The sequence below is a fragment of the Varroa destructor genome, unplaced genomic scaffold, assembly GCF_002443255.2.
Source record: "Varroa destructor unplaced genomic scaffold, Vdes_3.0 BEIS01000002.1, whole genome shotgun sequence".
NCBI classification, from domain to species: Eukaryota; Metazoa; Arthropoda; class Arachnida; order Mesostigmata; family Varroidae; genus Varroa; species Varroa destructor.
The window spans coordinates 41,872,152-41,898,582 of NW_019211455.1; the positions used below are offsets into that span (position 1 = coordinate 41,872,152).

The window sequence follows — 26,431 nt, forward strand, 5'->3', positions numbered from 1 at the left end:
TTCATTTAAAATTAGGTAATGATTTTCTGAATACATAAAAAGGGAGATTAGGTCGCATCGATGTCAACTTATTTTACGCTAAAACTAAACATTTCCTGTTGGATAGCAACAATCCTAGTTTGTGTGCTCACTTTTTCCTCTCAATTCACTTTTCCAATTTCCAAGCCATAAACACTAAACATTTTGATACGCTGGTGTTTTTGTGCTGGTGTGCATTCTCTACCATTTCTCTTCACGTAACTAGTCTGCGTTTGGTGTATTTTGCAAATTCTCTGCTCCAGCTTTGAACTTGAATCGTTATTGAGGCTGCCATTTGTTTTACGAGAAGCAACAACCCAATCGCCTGAATCTTTTGATAATAGACGAATATATTTACGGTATTTTTCTTGAGTCATTACACAAAAGTATCTTGTGATCGGCTTCGATATTACGCAAAAACAAGCTTATACGCACACAATTGTCAATCAAAGAGAATGAAGAATCATTTAGCTGAGCTTCGATACCATTTCGCTGCAGACGTCACTAAGATATTCTGTCAATTAGTGTTAATTGTTATGAAATATGCAGCAAATTATCATACAAAATATTCGATCACTAAATGGCATTAGACATGGCTCCGATTAGCGAAATTTGAATATTGGCGCTTTCTCCCTTACTTTCACAATTTCGAACTTTTGTCGCATGCCACTTGAGTCCGCAAAATATCGTCTGCACACGTTTTTTTAACTATTGAAGAAAGTTCAGATACGGCGAGCGCTTACGATGTGCAGCACGTTGCCCCCGAAGGATGTTGAATTTGATAGTTTTCTAACGTTACATCGAGCACAGCTCGAAATGAGCTGTGTTCCGGAACACTTTTGGCCAACACTTTGCCGAAAGCTACGCGACGAGACGTACGACGCTGGTGATAACCTGATTTTCGCTCGAGTGCAAGGCGAGGTTTGAACAGCTGGTTCGATGCTCCCAAGCATTCGACAACATGCGGGCGCCGACGTTGCTTAAATCGGATTTGAATTGTCTTTTGTTTAAAATATTTGTTTGTTGCTGATTGCTGATAAAAGAGTGTACAGTCTGCGCTAATTGATTAACGTTGTGTATGTTACTTCGGTTGTTCGCTGCCAACCCCGTTATTTTTATTATAATATTTACATTTATATGTAACTTATTTTTCTTCGGGACTTGTAGCTGTTAGTTTGACTTCCGAGAATATGAAAGTCTCGTGTATATATTCGAGTAGTTCTGTACAGTTAGTTCGAGTTAGTTTCTGTACAGGTGTTATCGATGGAATGATTAGGTAGTGGAATCAATTTACGTAAGCTGCAAAGGTGCAAGGCAGCACAGTAACTTGCGTTTTTGAAGTTTTGCGCACAGTAAAGTGCGTGATTGAATTCCCTACCTAGCCTATTCACATGGCAAATTCCTAAGTTCTACAAAAAAGGTTACGACCAGGTTGGACAGTATTGATAAACAATACGCTGGTCTTCTGAATGCATGCGACTGATAACCTACGTGCTATTAGAGACTTCTTTTGTTTTAAGAGTTACCCCCTGCACGCCGCTTAAGGAAACGTGTGTATTTTGTTACAGAAAATGTAATGCTATTATTAACCAACTTGGTCTTTCGTTAAATATTATATACGCAGAACTCGCGAAAAAACAAGGTGCTTAAAACCGCAGTATGGGCTTGTTCTAACGTCTATGGTTAAATAAGAATTGATTTATGACTTAAAGATTCTTAAACCCGTTAGGTTTAAGAAGAAGAAGAAGAAACACGGGTGGCACTTTGATGGTTTTTACAGTAAAATAGATGTTATGAAAATATAAAATGGGTGCGAGCACGCTAGCTTAACTGGTTTCACTTCTTTTTAATATTTATCATTGTCGGCACGGTAACCATGACCAACGTAATTTCAGTGCTGGGATAGATAGGTACAGTGCCCGTTTAAGAAGAGAGAAACTTCGCAAAATATTCGACTTCCCCCTGCTGCACTTTTGTTTCTTTTATACAATAACAATAATAATAGTAATGAATAATAGAATAATAGAACACTTGCGATCGACAATAAACAAAAGCAAGGTGCTGGTTCGAAAAAGTAACTTCTTATCATTTTGACATTGGTTTATTGCTGCAAACTAATGCTTCTTCTATTTTGTGTTCCTTGTCAACTACGTAACAGGATGGCGATGTCGAAGTGGTTGTTTCGAGCGAAAAGGGCATCGATAGAATGGATCCATCGCAAATTTACCTCTGCGACCACGCGTGGACATTTCGGTAAGCTTATGCGTCAGTTAATATTGCCGTGATTTCAATATGATTTATGTTAAAACAGGTTTTCTATACGATTCTAAATGTCTTCTTCTATTACCTAAAAAAGTACTTTTATTGAACTATTACTTCCCTATGTGTATCCTTTGAATAAACCTGCCACTCAATATTGGATAGAAGAGTTAACAATGGTGATACCTTGGTGTTTGTTCGAAGCCCTAACGATGTACGTCGAGTGCTGTCATCAAACGCCGCTCTTAGAAGTCGATTGGCCGCCATGATGGACATTGATTCGAATTCTCTCGATGAAGTTCTGCCACGGGTGTGGCGGTTCGCTCAAACGTATTCACTAAACACCGCTCAAGCAGAAGATGCCGTTCCTATCTGGTGGAGTAAACCGATAGCCTAGATAATAAGCTGAATAGGCTTTTAGTAAATTAAACAAAGAGGGGCCTTTTCTAGACATGTCGGCGCATTCTTTTGGTGCTTTGTTTCAAAGACAATTAAGTATTAAACTATGGGTCAACTTAGATGTACATGCGTGAGTGATTTTGTATATATGCTATATAAACATCGATGAACATACCGATGTATGTACTTCAAAAACTTAATTTCACATTTAAAAACAACTTTTCTGTATTTCGCTCCGCAGAATTAATTTCTAATCAATTTTTTGTTACATGGCGTGTGTTTACAATTCGAAAGGAGATGAGATAATGATACATGGTAGCTGAGTGCTGCTGGTACTATTAAATATATGGATGTTTCTTGCAGTATAAAATATATATATATATATATATATATATATATATAGTATAAAATGCCGAGTTAAAGTTTGAACGATTATAGTTCAGTTTTCTTTGTAGGGTGGGTTCAAGCTTATGCAGGCAATTTTACTAAATAGAGAAAAAATAAAAAAAGAAAACTTATTGGTAAATATGACCGGCCGTAATTCACGTCACATATAGTAATGCCTACGTCAGTGAGTGGTTATATCTAAAATTTCCGAAGAAGTGTTCTTAAAAAAAGACTTTTGAATTTTTTTTACTATTTCATACGTGCTGTTCTTCAGGTATGTTATGGATGAACTTGGCTCAAGTATTAGTCATTCTCGAGAGCCAAACTTTCGGTTGGTTCCGTTTTACTACCATCCACGCCAAGTGGCTTATTCGCTTCTGTTCCCAATAGAAAATGCGAAAATGAATGAGGTTGTAACCCGGAATTACGTTGAAGGGCCTTTTACGGACGAGGCTACGGTGAGGGCGTTATTGTTACCGTGGTACGACTTCAACTTTACTGAGAACACAGACTTCCAGCAAGCAGAGTCTGAAGAGCAATTTTTTCAAAGTGGCAGACACCAAGAGACGATGCCGGAAGCTAACGGATGGTCAAAACAAGGCGGTAAGAGTATAAGTAGCTTTATTTGCAACACTTAAGATGTACTTAATTATTTGAATTATTTTTTTAGCCATCACATCTGCACGAGATGCAGCGTTGATTGAAAGGGGTCGGTAGTATATTTATGGATAGTAGTAGTTTGAAAAAACAAAAATAAACGCGTTTACAACCCAGCATATTTTATCAAGGGCGTGCTTTCCTTTATTCATCTCTTTAAATAAATATATTGAATTTCACATCCTGTATTATTGCTTTAGTTGAGCATTGCCAAAGGACAGGACCGACTGGACCAAAGTTACGGCTTTCTTTGACGATATTATGAAACGAAAAGAACAGCTAGAAAGGATGAGGCGTAAGAGAATAGTGGAAGGGCAGACCCGAAACAATCATGGGTCCGACGCACAACATCTGTAATTAACAGAAGTACGAGGAGTACGATCCTTCTCGAGACCTAGAGTTTCTGGTCAAAAGGAAAGCCAGAATGGAGGATGGACTGGAACGGCTCAAAGGGAAGGATAATGAAATGACCGTTCCTGCAAGTCATGGTTTCGAAGTAATATCAAACATATCCCGAACCATGACCCAAGCTGATAAAGGGTCCAGGGTTTCGTGGGTGAGAGTCTCATAGTACCGGACAAAATACAATTCAGTGATGTCCTACCCTTTTCCTAGATATCTTCAAGTTTAGTAAGCAAACACACTATCATTGGACATTCCCACGGAGACATACTCACCGATCTTATATATAATGCTTGTTAATATAGAAAGGACAGTGAATCTTAACAATGATTATTTATGCTTGTGATTATTGTTGTTACGTTGTATATCTACAGCAGGGCACACCGCGCCGGTGATGTCAGCGAGAGCAAAAGTGTTTACTGAATACACGGTGCTTAGAGAAAACCTACGTGCGGATGGCCGCTACGAGGTCACGGACTACTTCGAAGAGGCTGACATCGTGTGGTTAAACACACACTTTAAGGACTTCGCCAATCTAAGAAACGAATACCCGGATATGATGATCAATCAGTTTCCATTTGAACACATTCTTACTGTGAAAGATCTCTTTGCTGTTGTTGCAAGACGGGGAGCCAAGCCGCCTCAGGATCTACAGACCTTCCCGAAGTGGTTACCGACATCTTATAACCTAATGACGGAACTGCCGAAGTTTGCTGCGTATTTCCAGCGACGAGAGGCCGCCGGCTTGGACAATTACTGGATTGTGAAGCCATTCAATCTGGCTCGATCGTTAGACACATATATAACAGATAACATTGAGTTTATTGCTCGTCTGGCAATGACAGGGCCTAAAATGGTTTGCAAGTATATCACTGACCCGGTTCTGTTCAATCGCGAAGGTATAGGACGAGTGAAGTTTGATCTTCGCTACTGTGTCCTCCTTCGAGATGTATCTCCCCTCAAGGTAATGGTACACCGAAAGTTTTATTTGCGATTTGCAAATCGGCCTTTTGCCCTCGATGAATTCGATGTCTACGAGAAACATTTCACTGTCATGAATTACTCAGAAGAGACAGATATGAAAAACATTCTCTGCGACGACTTCATTTTGAAGTTCGAGCAACAAAACAGTAACATCAGTTGGGCTTCAGTGGAAGCAAAAATTTTCGAGGTTTTTTGTGTGTTGTTCAAGAATGCAACTAAATTTCCTCCTCCACTTGGTCTCGGGTATAATCACCAGTCTCGAGCAATGTACGCCATTGACCTGATGCTTGAGTGGAATTCGAGGGGCGAGATTCAGCCGAAATTGTTAGAACTTAACTGGGCACCGGACTGCAAACGGGCCTGCGAGTTCTACCCGACTTTCTTCGGAGATGTTTTTGACGCCCTCTTTAAGGATGATCTGACATCAAAAAATATAGTTCAAATTATGTGAATTATTGTCGCTGTATTGGTGTGTACAACGAAAATGTGTCTCTAGATGAATTGAGTTGACTATTGTTACTAATAAATAGCATAGTTGTTTGTTATGGCACGTAAAATACCTGAAATATTGTGGACGAAAGTTTATTTGAAGTGTTTTTTGAAGGGTAAATGAGACTATATGAATTTAGATACCACAGTCCACTCGTATACACATTTCTACAGAATCTTCAATTCTAATATATATGAAACTGTATATAGATAAAATATATGAATAAAGAAATAGCTGTAAAAATAATTTATTTAATAATGATAGTGATAATCGTTGCGACAGTGAGCTAATAATAATGCAATTAAAGCAACTATTACGATTACTACTACATTCAACAGCTTTCCTATAATATTCCTCTATTGAAATTTTTATCACAGTGTGAAATCGACGCTATTTTCAGTGCCGTCTATAGGAATTTCTCTGAAAAGTAGTTTGGAGCAGGCTTAGCTGTTAACTGAATCATGTTTCTTCCTAGCTTTATTTAGCGTCTTCTCTTACGATTACTTGGTTTAGACTGTACGTTGTCATATATATCATTCCGATTTTGTTAGATATTTCCGCAAATGTACGTTCACTAGGGTTACCAAGATTGACGTCGTCATATTGTTATCAAACAAACGAAATGTTAAACCTATGTGATTATCTTCCAACCCAAGATATATCTTCTTGTTCTTCATTTCCCATAAAACAACTATAATAAAATGAAAGAGTGGTTTAAAAAGATCTGATGTACCACTATAAGTGTGCACATACATTGGTATTAAACGTAAAAACATACAAACAGTAAAGTATCACACTGTAATTGTTACTATTGATATGCAAACCTTGAGGGCTAAGTCGATTCATTTCTGTAGTTGCAGAAAGTTATCAACTGTTTGACGAGACTGAATAACATTATAGTTCCATTCAGAACTGGCCATATATAATCAAGTGTCTGCTTAGTAATATCTAGAGGTTGATATCTAGACGTCTAAATAGCTGGCTTCGTTTCATTATTAGGTTGTAAAACAATGGTCATGGTTATAGAAATGACAATTCTGCAACACATTAATGATGTATACCCTTAGTGTGAACAAAATAGATGTTCTTTAAGCTATAATACGAAGCTAATGGCGTAGCATGCAGGACAAACAATGTGTTGAAGAAAATTGGTGCTTTACTGTGATAAATCAAATCGTTTTTTACCACATCGATGATATTGGCTGTTACGTAAGTGGCGAGACGTACTTCCGAGGCAAGTAACGTTCCACTTAATAAAATTTCCTTTTCCAGTTTCCAAGTGAATCAATGTAACGGATCCCAATGATGTTAGATACATCATAAAAAGTACTTGATCGGTTCTAATTACTCTAATTAGTAGTAGTTACTCTAATTTTTCTGGCGATCTTTATTACAAACAGTCAGCCGTCTCTTCTCAGTAACGACTGAGCCTCCTCGTTTAGCAAGCAGGTCACTTTAGGCTAGAGACTCGCTCGCATTTATCAATAAAAAAGTTGTTAACATTGTTTTCATTATCGCCCTTACTGCCTTTTTGTGCCTGTTCTGTGGCCTTGCTTCAATCTGTGTCTACTCCCTTTAAAAGCATTTATATTGAAGTTGATTTTCGCAGCCACTTTGCTCGACTCATGTGTTCTAGGCGTCTGTATTTGTCCTTCTTGACTTCGAGTTCATCCTTTAAAACTTTTTCTATGGTTTCCTTCTTTACATTTATCATCTCAATATCAACAAATGCTATGATTAGTGTCTGCTAGAGTTCGGTTTCCTTTACCTGACCTAATGGTTCTGTCGTTGCTAGAAAGAAGTTCTGACTGCTAGGCTCTGTTCTACATCCTATGATTTCTGTATTCTAAATCCCCATAAACTTTATGAAGGACCAGTAGTTGTCGTCTCTGTTTTTGAAATATTCGGAAGGGCGGCATATTATATCTCATTTCGCATCGCCCTCTTGCTAAACGGCACGTGCCTTGCTTTGAAATAAAGGATTACGTTAAGCCCCCTAAAACACGGAATAGTAGGGATTATACAGCAGAGTAGGCTAGCACACACATTCTCTGTGAGGTCCACGATACTGTCGACCTTTCAAGTAAGCTTCGGACTGGCGTTAACGTCGGTCAATGGATTTTGACAAATCTGAGTGACAGCCTATGTCGACCATTTTGCCAACCAAGGATGAAGAAGAAGTTACACTTACAAGCCTCAAATTTTAAACTGCCGTGTATTAGCCATTATTCAACTTGATTTCAGTCAAGCCCAGGATCTTAGCAAGCAGTTACTGTGTTGGCAACAGTGCCGCTAATGTCTGACTAATGATGACGCACAGGGTTTAGAGGTCTTCAAGTGACACTATGGTAAGTGTTGTTAGGGCTGATGCTGCGCACGCTGCTAATGCCCCTGCCGCTGTTAGGGCGACGAAACGTAGGCGAAATAAACGAAAAAGAAACCTGGGGCTTAAGGTAGGCGTAGCAACAGGGTGCCAGCGGTTCGCAGCCGTTTAACACAGAATTTAATTAGGATGGTTTGAGAAAGCTGCCGGAACCTTCTTGTTTACATCTATTGAGCGGTGTTATGTGTCTGGTAACGCCGAATATAAGGAAAAAAGGTACTGTGAGATAGAAAAGGGTACCTACTGTGAGACTGTAGTGAGAAAAAGGTCAAGGTAATGAGCGCTTAGCAGTTCGAGTAAGGTAGTTGCTACCCATTCGTTATCCCTAACCCTTTGCCGTAACCAACATTCAGGCTAAGAAGCCAGGGGGCGCTGGTGATCTCCAGCCAATTGATGAACGAGCGCACGGGGACTCGAGGCAGTGAAAGGTAAGGAAACATGGGTGTACGTGCGTGTGTGCATCTATGGGTGTTGGTGTAATTGTATGTATGTGTGTGTAGCTGGCAGAACAGAGACGACTCGTTGAGGGACTCCGACAGCGCAAAACATTAGGACCAATACCGGCGCTGACGTCGACGCCGCCATCACCATCAGAGAGTTCTTCCTACTACTGCTTTTATGGGCGATGCGCCCGCAAGGCCTCTCTTACGTTGGCCGGGGCTAACTCAGGACAACGCCTCTGCACCCGGAGGTGGCGGAACACCAGGAAAATCAGGAGGGTCTTGAAGCGCGATACAAGAGCAGACGACAAAAAGGAACAAAATGATCCAAAAGATAGGGGCGATAAGAAGGGGATTGACCTTGCTACTTCAGAGCCTTGGTTGTTGGATTATGGAACATATAGTTTGTACGAATGGTGGACAGCGTATTTTAGGCACTGTAGATGGGACCGACATAGCCTGCTGAAAAGCTGTGCTTCGATCCATAGAATGCGAGAATACCGGGAGCGGAAGAAGTGAGGTTTTTTTTACATTCATGTAGCCATACCTAAGTGGTCTAGTTCTTGGCATGTGAAATTGACGTGACACCCGTTTCGGTTCTGATGTTTCATTGTATTTATATTACATAATGTTACGTTGCATAAGACGAGAGATGATTAGATGAAAAGAAGACTCGATAAGTATAATAATTCATTGTCTTGAACGAATGTACAAAAAATTGTTATGTTAACCAAAATAGCTAAAAGCGTCCAACTAATTCAATATTACTATTTATACGAACGTATATCTCTGTGCCCTTGGTAGGCATGTGCGAAATTACGCGGACGCTAAACCTGCGCCTACGCATCGGTGACGAGGCTTTTGATATCGCCAATATTGACCGCGTTACTGCTACTACTACCAGAAGCACTGACAGTTGTTGATGCTAAGTGTCTGCTAGATATCGGGAGCGAAAATTTGTCTATATAATCATAACAGCGCCAAAAATTCGCACGCTTTTACACCGTGAATCCGAGCCGGTGTACAGCATTAATGCAACGCCAAACCACGGAACGTTTCCAGCCCGAGCACCACACTCGATCATATCACCGACACAGTAGGCCTGTGAAAGAAGGAACACCAAGCCAACCTTATATATAACTCAAAATCAAATTCAATTCGAATCAATGAAATTTTTGCAGTCGTTTCCTCCAAGCCTTTCGATACTTGTTCCCAACTCTGCGAACCGTATCACTCCCAGCGGCACTGTACTTTCCAAGTTCCGTCTATTTTCACTCATTTCCGGGTGCACCCGGCCTCGCATTGGACAGTACCGTCCAGCTGATCGCACGGTTCGTCGTCATCTGTTTTTAGTAAGGAGCCGCTGTTCTCTCGGCCTACTTAGTTTACTCAAGGTACGCCGTGTCCCGTTTGTTCTAACCGTCGTGTGCTAGTGCTTGTCTGGGACAACGAACGACGACAGCTGGAGTGCGTTTGCTGCTTCTGCCTTAGCCTCAACAATCTCTATTCGTGCGGCCTCCGAGCGGTGCGCTCAAACCAGCCACCAACTGCCAGTCGGGAGAGAAGTCCCGAGTGGGCACTGCTATTGGTGCTGCTGCCGCTACCGCTGCTGCCGCCTCCTGGACATAGTTGTGTGAGCAGGGGAAATAAAGTGACGGAGTGGAGTAGAGAGGTTGTCCGACTGACCGACAGGCCGATAGACAGACAGACAGCCAGCCAACGGCGAACCGCTGCAAGTGTGAACATAGAGAGGCAAGGACAGCGTTAGACAAGAAGCAGGAGATGCGCTTAGGCTGGCAGAGAGGCTCTTGGTGAGGCAGACAAGACGGGAAGAAGAAACAAGGCCAGCCCCCCGGGGCAAACGGAAAATTAGAAGTAAAAGCGTTACGTTAGGGGGCGATCTATATTGACGTGTTGTGGCATGCATTTGTGTGGTGTTTGGGCGTTTTCGAGACGGAGTTAGTCCTGAAAGAGCTGTGGTAGTTTACCGCACCGAAGAAACGACAGCGGAATACGCACAGCGTAAAATACACACCCATTGCTCGCCTAAGCAAAAAGTCACTCGTAGTAGAGCAAATACAGAGAGACGGCCCGTTAATGCTGCGGAGTTTGCTGATAATGATGTGGTGTTCGTAGTGGAAGAATTCGGGTGTGTTTCTCCTTCGCCAAGTTATTCCTTGCTATTGAGTTGTTGAATTGAATTTAATAGTGTAGAAAAGTTAAGTGCGTGTGTCGGCGAACTTGTGGTACACCGTCGATCTCCTCTAATTCATTGTTGCTGTTGCTAGTTGCTGTCTTCGGCCGCCGTTAAGACAATCACCAATATACACATCCAGCATTGTTAGCCTTTCCCCCTATTTTATTGCTGGTGATTAGTGCTGTGGTGACACTCTGGAAGTTCAACACAGCCGCGTGAGCCTGACGGACGTTCTGGCTACCTAGCGCGACCGACAAGCGGCCGCTCTCAGGGCGCGTTCTGGAGTGGCCTGCTTCAGGCCCGACGAGGTCCCGACGATCGAGCTCCTCGACGAAAACGACAACGACGCCGGAGGTCCGTCAGGCCCCCGCAGGCCTCTTCCGGATGCACTGAGCAGCGAGCTACCACAATTTGTCCAAACCAAGGTTGGCCTACTTCAACACCGACAGCAGTACCGTTGTTGCCGCTGCCGACCATCGTCAAAGAGATCATGGACCAATCACAACGACAACAACAAGCCCAGTTGTATCTGCAACAGCATGAGTTATTCGGCATTAATAACCCCAGTGTAGGCAATAGTTGCAGCAGTAGTACTCAGGGCACAGTTGCGCAATCAACATCGTCACCTGCCCCTTCGCAAACTACGCCGAGCCAACAGCAATCGGGAGTGAGTCTTCTTTCGAACACCGTTGCCTCTTTACCATCAACGGCGGTGCAGTCTCAGCATCTGCAGCAATCACAGTCTCAAATCATAACAAGTACTAGTATTTCCATTACGACATCTACAGCCGTAACGACATCTCACAGTTTAGGACTTGCTTCTGCGTCCATTGTTCCAGCGACAGGAAAAATTTCAGCGGCGGCAGGGGCTTCAACCCCCAACACAAACGTGGACATCGCAACAACGCCGGGAACTGCTGTTGTAATCTCTGGTACTGCAGTTGTTTCTATAGCAGCGGCAGGGAACTCTGCAGCTGGCTCAAACCCAGTACCAACAAGCAGTACTAATACTAACGTGACCTCACTAATAACGACAAGTAATGGAGGTAGCTGTGGGACTATTACTGCCAGCGCCGCGACGATCGCGACGGGGGCTTCGGCTGTGGCGAATACAGTGTCCTCTGTTCTCGGGAATGTGATCAGACATCCTACAAACGTCCTTCCTATGGGAGCTAGTGTAGGTCCAGCAGGCGGTATGCAGCCCCCAGGGGTTGCAACGGCGACCAACGCAGTTACTCTGACGCAGACAACTCCAGCAGTTTCGGCTATTTCCGGTACAGGAACTGGCCCTTCGGATGTCGCGGTAGCGAACTCTGTCGTTGCGGCGAATACGGTCGTGCCTACTTCACGACCGCAGTCGCAGCAATCGATAGGCCCTGGCGTTGGTGGAGGATCAGGATTGATATCTCCAGGGGTGAATAATCCTGCAACATGTTGTAGTGACGCTGATGGAGTGAACAAAATTCCGAATTCTGACAGCGGAAGTCCCACCACAGTAACGGGGAAGGTGGCAACAGGATCGACAGCAGCCTCAACAACGATATCGGTTGCCACACCAGTGACAGCTCCGACCCCAGCGCTCCCGGGGGCAGTGAATTCATCATCATCAACAATAAGTGGGATCAACAGTGCTGGAGGTGTCGGTGGAACCCTTATGAATATGAGTAATAATAGCTGTAACGGAAGTAATAATAATAACAATAATATAGGTGGTATCGCAGTAGGCGCCAACAGTGCGACAGGGTCTGCGCTGCGCCGACCTGAGGATGTTCTTCGTGTAACTGGTCAAAACGATAAGCTTAAGTTCACCATGTTAATTGGGCTCCTGCAGGCCACCCCCGAGCAGGCGGGCAAGGACGTCGTTCACACCGTGTTGCACCTGGTAAGAAAACATTCAATTCAAAGTAGAATATACAATATATCATAAATAATGTTCAATGAATAGATTAGTCACGAAATTCAAAATTAATAGTAAAAAATTGTGGACATTCATGAATACTTCGGTGTTTACGCCACGTCTATACAGATGTATACGTGTAGGTAAAGCATTGAAGAAATAGGGATATGATAGGAATATGATAGAAATCTGCAAATACCTATAACTCAAACAAACTGTACAAATCGAATTTTCATCAAGAGACGAGCAATATTTGAGGTAAAAAGTTTGGCTTTTGTGACTTCCGGCTGTGGTTCAGTAAAACAGAGCTACTGAGAGTAGTTACAAAGCTATGACGCACATATACCTTTTGACATTAAGCAGTATATGTTATAATGATTTATTCAGTCCAACAGTAAACGTATTCTGAGAGCTGGGGAGGGCATTGAGCTTTTTTATATATAGGTATTTCATTTTATACTATTTGTATAAAGAAAAAGTGATGACGTCGTATCAATGAGTTCAATTTATTCATTTCTTAACATAAGCGTCGTCCTCTATTCACTGACGTGTCGCTAAGCGCATCATATGACTGACGACTAGCCTAACGAATCGGGCCAGCTTTACCCACTACTTTATGACAAGTATATCATTCATGTTTCAAATAGGAGGACAGATTTACTATCATCAGCTTGCCTACAGATCAACACATAGTATCACAGTAAAACATCGAATCTTTGACGTTTTAGGATGATCGTAAATACGTTTGTCACGCCGGGGATCTAGCGGGTTTGGGTGCCCAGCTCCGTTGAGGCTGCCTGCCGGCGTTTTGTGTTGTGACGTTGACTCCTTCAACAATTCAATCAGCCATGTCCAAACAGAGCCGTACAGTTAGTTCTTGCTTTAGTGGTATAACCGTGGGTTACTTCTCTTAATACTAATTATTCGAGACGTTTTCTCGTTATATCGTTGATCTCGTTTACGTGATATGTAAGCCATATCGACATATATAATGACTAGATTAGATAGACAATATTAAATTAGAATTCCTATGTGCTATGTATTATCAACAAAGGTTCGGCCCCGAGTGCAGTCAAGCTATAATTACAAGGACAGGGTTTGGTCAGGTTTCATGTCTAGCATTTCGCAAAGACAAACTGGTGGTGAATCGCGGAAACTTGATAAAACTACAAAGTACAAAGATAGCAGGTCATGCTACTTTCAACTGAGAATGGCTATAACCTTGTGACTTGAGCAAGGCCTGGCGTAAGCGAAATGAATACATCGGAAACGATTGAAATATACGAATACATTATGGCAACCGGATGTCGTTGTGTTGCTATTTTTGTCGTAGAAACCTATGGCTCTATTTAGTTTGGCGGTGGATGTTACATAAGATACTATCGTCATACCTTAAACGTTACAAGGCAGATTCTCGAGTAGGCCCATTATCATTTTTGGGGTTACCGTACAAGTATGCCACTTTAACTAATCAATTAAAAATTCAACTATTCAGTAATGGTCTATCTATTATAGTTCAAGCTAATAATTAGACAGTCACTTAGATTCTATTAAACACAAATTACTAACAATAATGCAACCTAGACACCAATAGCAACATGAAAAAAACATCGGCTTTCAAGATGTATGTTTTACGTAACGTCGACGATAGTTTTACAATATTCTACTGACTGATACTCAAGCCATGATTCATCAGCGAAGTTCTGCATCGTTGCCTGTGGCGTTGGTGTTGTTTTATACATAAACAGGACATCCACTTTTCACTGTTCTGGCTGAAGCAAAGTTGCTTAAACAGGACCATTCTATCCATCCGTCAATCGCAGGCCCCTTGTGAGATCTTTGCTATAGTCCCTACACTTGGCGGCATTAATATTTGAGCCCAGTGTCGTCAAGCGCCGATTGGTCGCACGTTGCCGACCGAACTGACATCGGCTGTCACTGCTTGTGCCGGCGCGTCTTCACAGGTCTTCCTGTGTTTGCAGCTAATCGTTAGCAGATAGAAGCGGATAAATATTTCTACCATGGGCAACTGACTGATTCGTTGACCAGTTTAAAACGAGACGGAATGTAGAATTTGGCGCTGCGTCGCCGTCGCGCATAACTGAAAAACAAATGGCTATCATCGGATAGTACAGACAATTGTGGCTTACATTTACTCTGGCCCGGCCAGCTCGATTAGTTCGCCTTACGTTCGTATTTCTTGTTACCACCAACAGTGGGTCTTAGTGGAATAAGCAACAGCGGCAGTATTGGAAACATCCTTAACGCTTATTCGGTGTTGCCAAGGAAATTATGATGGCGCCGATAACGGGTTGGTGATTGCAGTCGTGCCGGAGACCGAGCGGCAACGACGGTCGATGCTGTTCTTAGGGGAAAGGAACAGAGATTTATCCGTGTCCTCAAATGACTGTTTAACGGGGTGCCACAAATATAATTTCTGGATCAGTACGGGATGGTGTTTAGATTTGGGAATGGTTCAATCGTAGTAGAGGTGCTATCACAGCTTGTTAGGAGGCACAAGGAAGTTAGGTCAACCGTGCGATAATGATGAAACTAAAATTACGACTAAAAAAAGTGGATGCAATATGCCACGAATATATAATACGATATCAAAAACACGTGAAATATGTATTTCATAGAGCAGTTTCAGTACGAGTGCGGGGGTACTCTCGAGGTGTTGGCTTCACAGTACCCTGATCGTCAAAACCTTTTAAAGCTTTTTAATGTTTGCTATTATATTATAAATTAAGTCAATACCAGTACCGAATCAACGTTACTCATATTCACGGGAGCAACTGAAGGCATTATTGGTGCAAACCAATTCTGGAGGCACAAAAAGCCATGACCGGCTGCCGTTAACCATATAGCCATTCATTATTTCTTTATGTAACTGAACTCCTAAAATTCAAACGGAAAAATTTGTACCGTAGATAATCGGAAGTCCTCACTTTCTATTCCATCTGTTTGATCATACCAACTTAGACCGACACACTGAGTTCCGTTACGGCTCGGCCCTGTGGAGCACTCTACTAATCTCAGTGACATACATTGCATTTTTTACTATTCATTGTGATTCGCCCATCTCTTCGTCTTCATATCTACGAGCGTGTGAACGAAAAGCCAACTTTAACAAATTAACAAAAAAAAAAACAATTATCCTCCGTGAAATCTGAGCATTTACTGCTAATAGCGGGGGTTTACTCTAAACGCCATAAACTCAGCTCCACCAGTTACAACCTGCGACCAGCGCCCTACCTACTTTTCAACGCCTCCTCTACGCAGTACTTCCTCTATTTCTCTATTGCCTGGTCAAACAGGTTTGGCATGAAAGCGCAGCGCGTTGCTATGTCGCCCTCGTCGTTAGCGAAATGGAGAACGGCATCTAGACAGTTATTATGCCGGTCAAGCAGACAGTTCGCCTTGACAGCCGCGGCGTCATACCTATGTCCTATACAGAGCCTTCGTTGGTGACTTGCGCTCTGGTTGATCTAATACAAAGCGGTTACAAGAGGCGAAAGGCAGCAGAAAAGAGCGTAAAAAACGTAGGCGTTGTGGTTGACATCTGTACTTCAACGTGTGCTGCATCACCCATAGGCCACCGGTAGCGCTCGTTAGAGGGCGAACAAAATGACTAAACCCAGTTCTGCTCAAATATTTATTATATCTGTATTAATAATAGTAATAACATTAATTGTTTTAGAGAACAAGTGCCCTTGGCTGCCACATAATCTGTATCACTGCCATAAACGACGTAGGCGCAACTAACGAACATAGTGTTATTTGGTCTATAGGGCAGGCCATCGATATTGCTTCAGCTCAGCTACGAAGATTACGACTAGTGTCACGCGCCAGTTATCTGTCTCAACAATATATAGATGCAAAGAGATTTGTTTCTGGCCAAAACCACAGTAGCGGTATAGCCTCCGCGGCGCGTAAGCTGAATGTGCACGTACTTGACAACAGTTTACAAACTCAGTCATGTTGTGCATTTAACAGTTGAGGCGAGGTAGTCACGTTATTGGGGCTTATGACCGCTCGTGAGAGTTCTGAATACTGTGACTATATATATATATAGTCGCGTCACCGCATATATATATAGGGTGACGCGAGAGGGGCCATGACGTCGATGTTGGCGGTGACACTCAACTCAACGGGATCGACAGGAATAGCCACAGCGACGGACGCTCCCACTCGCTGGTGGATAGCTTACCGGCTCTGTTCGCTCTGTGTGTTCACCAAACGCTATTAAAACTGGCATCCTATATTCGTAGTTGGGTATCTATTAATAGTTTAATCCGTAGTGGCAGCACCATCTGCTTCAGTAGGGATGTATCCTGCTATGCGTTCCCGCGGTTTCTTCAGTGGCGCTCAGCCTGTGAAGTTGGTTGAGGACGACGAGCCGGAGAGAGTGAAATTTCTTTTTAGTTCAATCGTTTATACTATTCATTGCTATTAGTATTAATATAATGGTGGCCACTGACGGAAAAACTGGTTTGTGTTGGGTGGCAATTAGTTGGTTTTTGTGAATAGCACGATCTTGACACAAATATTAATAATTATAATCATTGTTACTATCATTGCCGTCGGCGTCTGGTTAAGATACTTCAATGAACTCCGAGGCCAAAGCACTGATCGGCGCAGACGTGCCTGTATCCCGTTGGTTGAAAAAGTTTTCTCGTATATCGACGCGTCCTAGCAAGCCAGCTAAAATTGTCGTGACAACATCAATCGGAGTAGCATTTGGCAGCCGACAAACATACGCGCGCAGGCACAGGCATACAAGCAGAGTCAATTTACACAAAGAGCGGAAGTGATAAAATTCTGTTGTGCATTGTTAGAATACAGGTCACCTAAATGTTTCGCATAAGAAATGGTACGGTTTACGAATTGCTTTTATTGATTTTGTATTGATCTATAATAAACTTATGGTTTTAATGTACATAGCAATTAACACCGGAACGTAACTTTATTTGCTCGATCGGCCATGACCTAAAGGTTTATTCGTATTTTCTTGGGTATATTGAAACGAATATAAGGTTGTAAGGGCACTGTAGCCACTAGAGTCGAAGTAACCTTTCCAACAGAATTAGATGCAAGCGATAGTCCTTTTCTTTGAATAGATGAACCCAGCCAATGGTCGCCGGATGTGTGGGCTAAACGAATTTATCTAATAATGAAGTCAATCGTTTTTCCTAGGAACTTCTGTGGGTGAGATGCGTGGTTTAGTTCTATCTTGTTTCGCAAAATCAATAAGATTGTATTGCGGGCTTATCTCCGAAATCAAACCGAGCATTTTTATGAAACGCAACGGAACTCTGGAACATTGGAAGCTGTCCCGTTTTGTGCTAGAACGATTTTTGACCGACTACAATCGAAAATTCTGTTCAGGCTTATCAAGAGCAATCAATATTATTATCAGACACATTGAAATAATAATGACAACATTGGAATACTTAAAGACGAACGTTGCTACTTTGAGAGCTCATATTATTATTATTATATAGTGCTCATTAGTTAGCGGTTTCGTCTAAGTAAATCCCAAAGTTGTACATGTATAAACCTCTTGATTAAAATAGTGCTATCGTTAAAGATTTGCATAGGAAACTAATATGCTGACTGTCATAAGCGTCATGCTCCTAGATTTCATTCTGTGGGTCACTTAGGCAAAACAAAAGTCAGTCGTCTGTGGTCACCTTTTTCACGTAGGCTAAACATTGAGCCATGAGCTAGCTGGATGTTGTGATGTCCAACATAACTTAATGGTTTAACAACATGGACCCTTTGGAATTGTCGCAGTTCGCGGTAGGACACCGCTCAGAAACTGCTAAGACTAACTTTGGTATAGAGCTATACAGTCCATTAAGCGTTCATCAGTTTAAAAACCGGTGCTGCTTATGATTATGAAATGTGAGTATACTGTACATAATCACTCACTACTGTATTGTGTCCTTGTTTTTGATGACGATATAAAGATAGAAACCTACATACATCGAGGAACAAAGCAACGAATTGTTAGACAGTAACCCAATTCGACAATCTAATGGAGCTTCGGCGCCTTACCAAGGGAATTTATTCGATAGTTCCACTTGTCTAGACGGAAATGCCGTACACGCTGCCGTGATTTCGACCATTCATTTGCATATCAGAACGTACATGTTTCACTTCCTCTAATTTATTATTCATATATATATATATATATATATATATATATTTATATATATATATATATATATACACGTTAACGCCCACAACTGATTGCTACACTGGCTGTGCCTAAATCGAGATTGAAATATCTCGGTTTTCCGTCCATGTGTGCCATCGGCCTCTGTATGTATGTACGAACTGCGTGTATGTAGCGAGATTTTGGACATGTGTATATATTAAGAAATCGTCTATTTATCTCCGATTGTAACTTTATTACTTTAAGTTTATCATATCCATGAGATGTGCAGTTGGCATAAAGCAGATGCTGCACTGTTATAGTTGTGGGTAGACAAGGACTTACTGCCGCAGGGCTTTCTGTGGTGCTGTAGTATTTGTGCTTCGTTGTCTATAGTAATTACGAAAAGAGTACAACATATTTCATATTATTTTATCATCGAATTGGGTAAAGCAATCAGATACGGAAGTATTACAAACCAGCAAAATAAGGTGGGCATGTTGGAAGAGTACATGTCCCTAATGAGAATTCCTGTTCGCTCACATAACCATTATCGGGTGCGAAGTTTTGATTTAACCAGAATGAGCGCGTGAGATTTAGGGGTATTTACGTTCACTTGGCGAGAAACAAACGAACAGGGTACACTCGTTAGAATTAGCGGTTATATATATAAAACGTTAAGCGAAGGCATGGAAGTGCATTTAATACACGTTTTTCTACAGACTGTGATTTAGGACTATGTAAGCATCTGTACAAGGTGCCACTTTTGGAATGATTTTTGTCGCGTCTATCTTTTGTAAGCTTCTACAGGGGGCCATATGTTGTTATTGATAGAGTACTTCCTTGCCACTCCTGCTGCCAGCCGTCGCATTCACATGAACCGATCGCGTGACCTCGAAATCGAGATCTGTTTTATGATCCATCATAAATTTGCCAAAACGCTTCCCCACTTGAATCAAATACAATTGTTTTCACCTTGCATTGGTTGAAGTTTGGCGAAATTGCAATTGTGGCTTTTTTAAAAGGTTTTAGTTTTTGCAAGAAAATTTCTATATTTCCTGCTACAGCTGCTATTGTTTGACCAAGTAAACATCGATGTTTTCGTTGCTAGAGTCCTGATGCTGTTTGACAGTCGGGCTCTTGAGGGTAGATACGATTTCCCTTAATGCTGGTCACTCTATGAGCATAATCGCTCAATACGATCATACATTAGTCGATGTAGTTATGTTTTAATTCACGAATCAGAGCTCATCGCACTCAGCTGAAGCCCTGATGGACCACTATAAGATGGTCGCTTTTATCATCGTGAGCAATCGATGCCTTAGCCACAAATGAGTAGAACATCGAGCAGAATCCCTTCTAATGCTTGAGGACGGTATTCTCATTTGGTTGAATTACTATACATTAACCCGATTTGCATAACGACTGTATTCTGTTGTCCGCTCTAACATGCTCTCTGGGCGCACACTATAAATTATAAGGTTCGTCAATTTTGAGTCAGGCAAGCTTCTCCCACGTGACGAAGTTTGGACCCATATTGAAATGTCGTACTTTTTGTTTTATGCAGTATACAGTGGGTAAAGCCTCGGAGAATTTTGTTTGTAAATGCCCATAAGTAGCGCTAAACACCCGCCAGTATTTGTTTAGTAGGCTTTGGGACGCGCTAAAAATTACTTACCCTAAATAATAATGCTAGGCGATTTCATCCTATGTGAAACCCGTTCTACGTAAAAATAACATGTTTGCCTACTCAAAGACATCTGATGCTTTAGGTTCGAAATCCGACTTACTAGAACTGGCAAGCTATTTGACGCAATGCACACCTAAGGCAATGCCAAACGTAAAATCCGTAACGCATATTTACACAATTTCGTCTCGTGAAATTCGTAAACTCCTTTCGGACTGAAATAGATTTGATTTTGTTCACTCCTTATCTATTTATAAATTATTGTTTTTTTATAGATCAGCGTACAAAACCGATTTTCTTGAGATTTACTAAGACTACATCTGACTTTCGGCGCAACGTAAGTTATTCAAACGTCCAAGCTTAGCGACTGTCAAAATCATGAATGAAATTTAGTTATGAAATGTAAACTATTTGTTAAAAATAATAAGATCTCACGAAGTAAATGTCGCAACCTTTCGCGAACAAGCCTAGCAACAACAATTGGCTTTACATAGATCTCGAAATATCAGATGCTTTAGTGCTGAAGTGAAATTGAAATAGTGAACTTCGCAAACTTCGCAGCTCACTTACAACTAACTTACATATTTGTAGAAAACGTACATAGAATTTCTATATAAGCACTTTATACATAGAAGCACTATATAAGACAACAATAAACAGCAACAATAGACAACATCAATGAGAACGACAACAACGACACCAATAATAACAACAAACAAGCAATCACAGTACCGACAGTAAAAACAAATACTCTGTTTGCCCTAGTAGACTTTAACTGTGAGAATAGGCCCAGTGCGTGAACCTAAGCGTGTAAATGGGACGCTGTTCGATTTGACAAAAGCTGGGAGAACACAAGATAAGCTGAGATATAAGCTATGACACACAAGCAGGTTATTAATTAGATGAAAATGTATGTGCCTCATTCTGGTTTTCAACTGTCGAAATTGTTAGGACTAACTTGGTGCGTCAATCATCTCTGACGTCATTTCTGTCTATTTGCTGTTGTATGTTAGATACGAGGTTTCGTTGCGATTTGGAGGCCGTCGTTAGCCTCTCACGTTTTAACTATTCACTAGATCCCATTCGATAAAAGAGGAATTTTAGTTGAATAAACAGTCTTTTACGTTTAAAAAGTGGCTCAAATCTACCTGCCGTCACTTCTTGGAAAATGTAAAACGGTCTCACGAAGATGTTTTTGCCTGTAATGACGAAAAGGATAATGGTTTTGTGTCGTGTTGGTCGACTGGATTCGTGGGATATTTAGGGTTCGCCGACTCCTTTCATCTCCGTATGCGTGTGTATGTTCGTACCAGCGCGTTAGTTCCTCGTTCCTCCGTATATTCGGTTCTTAAGGCACATGTACAGAGTTCTGCAAAGAAACGCTTGTATGAAAAGGTACAGCAATGTCGGCAGAGAGGCTGAAGCTGGGAAACTCTCTAGACGAATGATGCTGAGAGACCACGACCGAGAGCCTGACTAAATAGAAAGGCTGGCTGAATGGTCCAGACCAGCAGGAGTCCAATTCTTACGGAGCACTAACAAACAGTACCAACAACGGTATGAGTGGACTGCGTGAGCCACGCAAAGGTAGCAAGGCTAACCACTTAGGTCGCTGTTTCCTGTCGCTGCCGTCGGTAGTTGCTTCGGGAACTCGTGCCAGTAGCACCGCCGCGTTACATCGAATGAGCAGCCAGCTAACACGCGCGCCAGGCTGTCGCATAAAAGAGGTGAGAAAGAAGGTAAACAGGAGACCGATTAAACCGCTGAGACTCATACGACGTAGCCGATAGTAGTACCTCCAGTAACAAAGTCGTTCTTTCGTTTTTCACTCTTCATAGAAAAAAAACTTCTATCGTCTTTTGACTGGAGATTCGTGAGGGACAGGGCGGGCAGATTGGTTTTGTAGCCCACGGGCCTTACAGGCTTTCATCTTAGGACATTTTGCCTCTCTTCTCAGAACCCCCTTTAAAAGGGGATGATCCTTGCTGTGGGTACAAAGCCACCACTAACTGCAGTAGCGGTAAACCGCGCTCATTTCACGGTTCTACCTGCAGGTTCAAGAGCTCAGACCATAGGATCGGGTTTGGACTCGGGCTCCGTTCGGCTCGATACGGCTCAGACGCAAGCCTGGAACACCGGAACGCATTAGAGATTATGGCACAAAAAGCAACCGCGTTATTTACTTGCCACCACGTCTTTACCAGTGATCGTCCTTAAATTTGCACCCCTCGCCCATCTAGTCAACAATAACAGCTACAACAATTACATCTAGCAGTAGTAGTAGTAGTGGCAGCAGCGCAACGGAACAGGGGGGTGTACATACTCGCAGGGGTGAATTAATTGTTACTAGAGCAAATAATTAGAATTAGGGCAAAAATCGAAACAAAAAGGCTGACGGGATTATAGAGCTAGAGTAATTAAACTGTAGCGTGAAATAGGCGCTACTTGCGGCCATCTAAGCTGTTGGGAGGGACGATAAACTGTATTAAGGGGCACTGTGTATCATAACATGGTCCTTTATATGGTGTTTTCATTAGAGTGGCGTAAACTCAAGGCATCGGTATGCTTGTCTACCAATTTTTTGGGATCAATTTGCTTCAATTTGGGATACAGCTTAGTTGCTTCACTATCCAAAAGGAATATACAAACAGTTTGCTCTACGGCGATGCTGCGTATATATTACCGTCCGAAGGATTCCCATATATGCTATCGATTCAGCCGTCGATCGATCAAGCACGACGCGAATGCGGTTGGGCTAACAAGAGTAAAGATCAAAATAGTTGGTATTGAAATCGAGATCAATGTTTGTTTGCTGGTAGTACATATTACGCTATGAACGATTGATTTCGTACTGAAAGTGCGATCTTTGAGTTAAGCTGCAGCAAGAAAGCTTGTCTCCGCAAATGAACAATCTTTTCCTTAGAGCTGGTTAGATGCACTTTAAATTTTTTACAAATACATAAGCAGGTCAGAATCACTAACATGATAGCGAATATTTTCTGATAATTTAAACAACGGTATTTGTTTCACCGGAAACATTATTAAGATCACGCGCTCTCTTTGAGAAAATTACTTTGGCCTCTAAGCTTGTCTAGCAGGTCAGTTAATTTTCGTAACCTATCGCGCTGTAGAATGAACATAATCGGAAGTGTGAAATTACTGGTTAAATCTAGTTTTGCCATTGAAAAATTTCATTAAGCTTTTTTTAAAAAATTTAATTAAGATTTTCATAAATTTTGTATTAACTATTGTGTTGACATGTCACACTGAAACGAGTTCGTTGATCCTTCGTGGAACGCAAACTACCATGATGTAATATCAATGGTATTTATTTGGCCAGCATTTAGCAATTGACCACTCCAAGTTCACCCTCTGCTAACTGACGGTGACATCTTAACTGCGTCTACAATGTTTATACACCTGTGAAATGAGTTTTGTTGCAGTTCTTGCCTACAGCATGCTAACATGAGCTGAGCAGCCAAATAATATGGGATGTGGTGTTGATGACGTAGCTCTTGCACCATAACCCTTTAGAATCCACTTCGTATAACTGAAATTCTCAGCTAAACGATTCGGCAGAAGTCTCGGATTCTCCCCACTATGTCATATAGCACTATACAACATTGCCATTTAACGATGCTGTAGCAGACGAAAAAAGGCGAAATACGTCCTTGTTTGTTTATTTTGTCCGCAACCTCTCCACTGTTCGTCACGATACGCTAATGTGCGGTTCCTCGGTTTCGTACCTTCTGTACTAAGTACACTATCCCAGCAGCATTTTCGTGCACTTTTTCCTGTACTTCATCTATTTTTTGTGTGTTTTTCCATTTAGGATTTCATCTTCTTCGTCTTCCCCATCCCCCGTCTCGAGGGAACAAGCCTAGTGATAAGTCCCATAACATGGATCAGACGTGTGCTGGTTGAATGCTAGGCAAGTAGTCGTGGCGTGGCACGACTTGCAACGGCGTCAATTTCAACAGAAATGCAGCAATCGGCTTGACGTTAGCACAGTGATAAATGAAAGCGATGACATTTTGTAGGAATGGTTTCTACATGTTGGCGTATTTTTCGGTATCACATTTAATAGCAGTGTGTCCGTTCTTTTTTCTTTATGCTGATACGGTAAAACTACCGTTATACGATTATCAACTGTATATTCTATTTACTCCAGATTCGTCGACTAGCGGGAATACGCAGAAAGTAGCTCATGTTCAACTCAACAACGTTGGATTTTAGGTATAGAGTATTTGAATAGAGCATGCTTAATCTAACCAACGCCGTTCGACAAATTCATACTTACACGACTGCCGCTGCATGCACGCGCTCTTTATGTAGAAATATTTATCATCTGCTGTACGTGTGATACATACAGTAGTGTTAGCTATAACGGACTCGGTAAACTGTTGGGAAGGTCCGGAATGGGAGCAGCTAATTGGATGCCAATTATCGGGTGTTCAATATTTTTTTTTGCCCATGGATCGCAAAGCGGTTACCTCAACGTCGAGGTCATCGATAAGTGACGATATACTTCCTCTTATTTGCGATAACGACGATTTTGATTCTGATGCTGGACAAGGATCGATAAACGTTACAAAATTCTAGCATTCTAGAAACTTTAAGGGTCAAACAGATTTACAAAGGCAACGATAGTATCCAAAGTCACAATATATTGAAAACTAACTCTTCGTTATATAACAAAATGAATATTTCGATAATTTAGCGGGCGCGAATCGTACAAATTGAATGTAGTCTTGTTTAGGAAGAAGTTAATGAAACATTAGACGATACTTGATGTCTGAAACAATACCTAGTGATTGCATTGAAACTAAGACTCGAAAGACTTTTAGTTTAGTAAACGGTATACGATAAACTGAAATAGTATCTGAGATATTATGCGTAGCGATTTCTAGGTCCTAGTCATTAGTTGATTTGTATGTAAAAATCACAACGCCGTTAGCGTGGGGCCGGCTTGATTTCATCTGGGCTACGATTTGTCGCAATCGTTGGTTACTCTATGTCGGCACTCGGTGCAAAATGCCTCCACAAATTCTTATTCTTTTGAAAATTGAATGGTCCAGTTTTCTATAAAATATCTTTTGGAAGCGAATCGCTTCTTTGTAAATAGCAGTAAGTATATGGTCTCTTAATACTCTCCAAGTGTACTCTGCAAAACTGCTATTCTACGAATTGGCCACGTATGTTGTGGGCGTACGGGCAATTTACGTAGCTTGATTTAACGACTTACCAGCATAATTATAGGGAGTCATGTATGAGCACTGTGGAATGTTTCATTAACATGCTTCTCGAATCTCTAATTTCAATAATCAAGTTTATTTCGAAGTTACCCTTATCTAAGACACGTAAAGAAAGTTCTTTGTGCATCGTTACAGAATAGAAGTAATAGAAAAAAAGATCAGTTTACATTTCACTGTAGCGATCGAAACTTAGCTAACTACTACAAAACTTGTTTTTGAATCCCCATTGCGGAGTTATTGGCATAATGCTATTTGTTCCGAACTTACTTCGTACCCTTTCATCATACCTTCTGTCTACCGGTACATCAGACGATATTAATAATTTTATACTGTAAGTTATCCTTTATGCACAAGAACAGAAACCCAAAAAGGTGGCTTTTGTCCCTACCGACCGATACGGATCCGCTTCTTCTTCGAATCCGTGGCCATTCCTAAATGATTATCTTGGTGGTGGCCATAGTTATTAAATCATAGGTTCAGACCTTGGAAGGCCCACGGCCCATTTCCTGAATTCCGCATACCTTTTCTTCGGTGGTCCTAAACTGCATCCTTCATGTTTTTCTTGGTACGCCTCAACTCCCTGAACTTCGTCTCAGTCTATTAGTTCTCGCAGTTGCCCCCACGATGGCGCAACGGTAATGAGTTTAGTGAACAACCGAAGCGACACAGAAGTGGTCTAGGTTCGAGTCTAAGTGTAAACATATTCTTTTGGTTCATATTGAACCACAGGTATCTTGATCTATTTTGATACAATGCTAAAACAGCGATACCAAGATCTGTGATAGAAGGGGCAGCCGGAAGTCATTTGTGGAAAAA

General features: G+C 41.6%; 2 protein-coding genes and 1 long non-coding RNA gene across 6 annotated transcripts in view; 2 read left to right on the plus strand and 1 right to left on the minus strand.

Moving 5' to 3' along the window:
• Nucleotides 1–706: 706 nt before the first annotated feature.
• Nucleotides 707–6,319, plus strand: TTLL12 (Tubulin tyrosine ligase-like 12). 3 transcript variants are annotated; one of them, XM_022791471.2, is made up of 5 exons: nucleotides 707–939; nucleotides 2,177–2,271; nucleotides 2,482–2,652; nucleotides 3,338–3,666; nucleotides 4,500–6,319. In XM_022791471.2, the coding sequence occupies exons 1-5, from the start codon at nucleotides 763–765 to the stop codon at nucleotides 5,555–5,557; spliced, it is 1,830 nt and encodes a 609-aa protein (XP_022647206.1). In that variant the 5' UTR covers nucleotides 707–762; the 3' UTR covers nucleotides 5,558–6,319. The 3 variants fall into 3 exon arrangements, with proteins under 3 accessions (XP_022647206.1, XP_022647205.1, XP_022647207.1); XM_022791470.2 differs by having other exon boundaries at nucleotides 708–939; nucleotides 4,497–6,319; XM_022791472.2 differs by lacking the exon at nucleotides 707–939 and adding an exon at nucleotides 946–1,094 and having other exon boundaries at nucleotides 4,497–6,319.
• A 1,344-nt stretch (nucleotides 6,320–7,663) lies between these two features.
• The window catches only part of rg (A kinase anchor protein rugose), a 62,748-nt gene continuing 43,980 nt past the window's right edge, over nucleotides 7,664–26,431 (plus strand). The window contains exons 1-3 of one of the 2 annotated variants that reach the window (XM_086980947.1): nucleotides 7,664–7,944; nucleotides 8,333–8,407; nucleotides 9,224–12,498. In XM_086980947.1, coding sequence (XP_086837073.1) covers nucleotides 11,107–12,498 — 1,392 coding nt within the window. In that variant the 5' untranslated portion in view covers nucleotides 7,664–7,944; nucleotides 8,333–8,407; nucleotides 9,224–11,106. The remainder of the gene's footprint in view (nucleotides 7,945–8,332; nucleotides 8,408–9,223; nucleotides 12,499–26,431) is intronic. The other variant, XM_022791715.2, reaches the window with a different exon arrangement.
• On the minus strand, nucleotides 13,001–14,840 carry LOC147757829 (uncharacterized). Its single transcript, XR_015321839.1, has 2 exons — nucleotides 14,664–14,840; nucleotides 13,001–13,341 (listed from the first exon to the last, which is right to left on the minus strand). It is a non-coding gene; the product is annotated as an uncharacterized LOC147757829 (long non-coding RNA).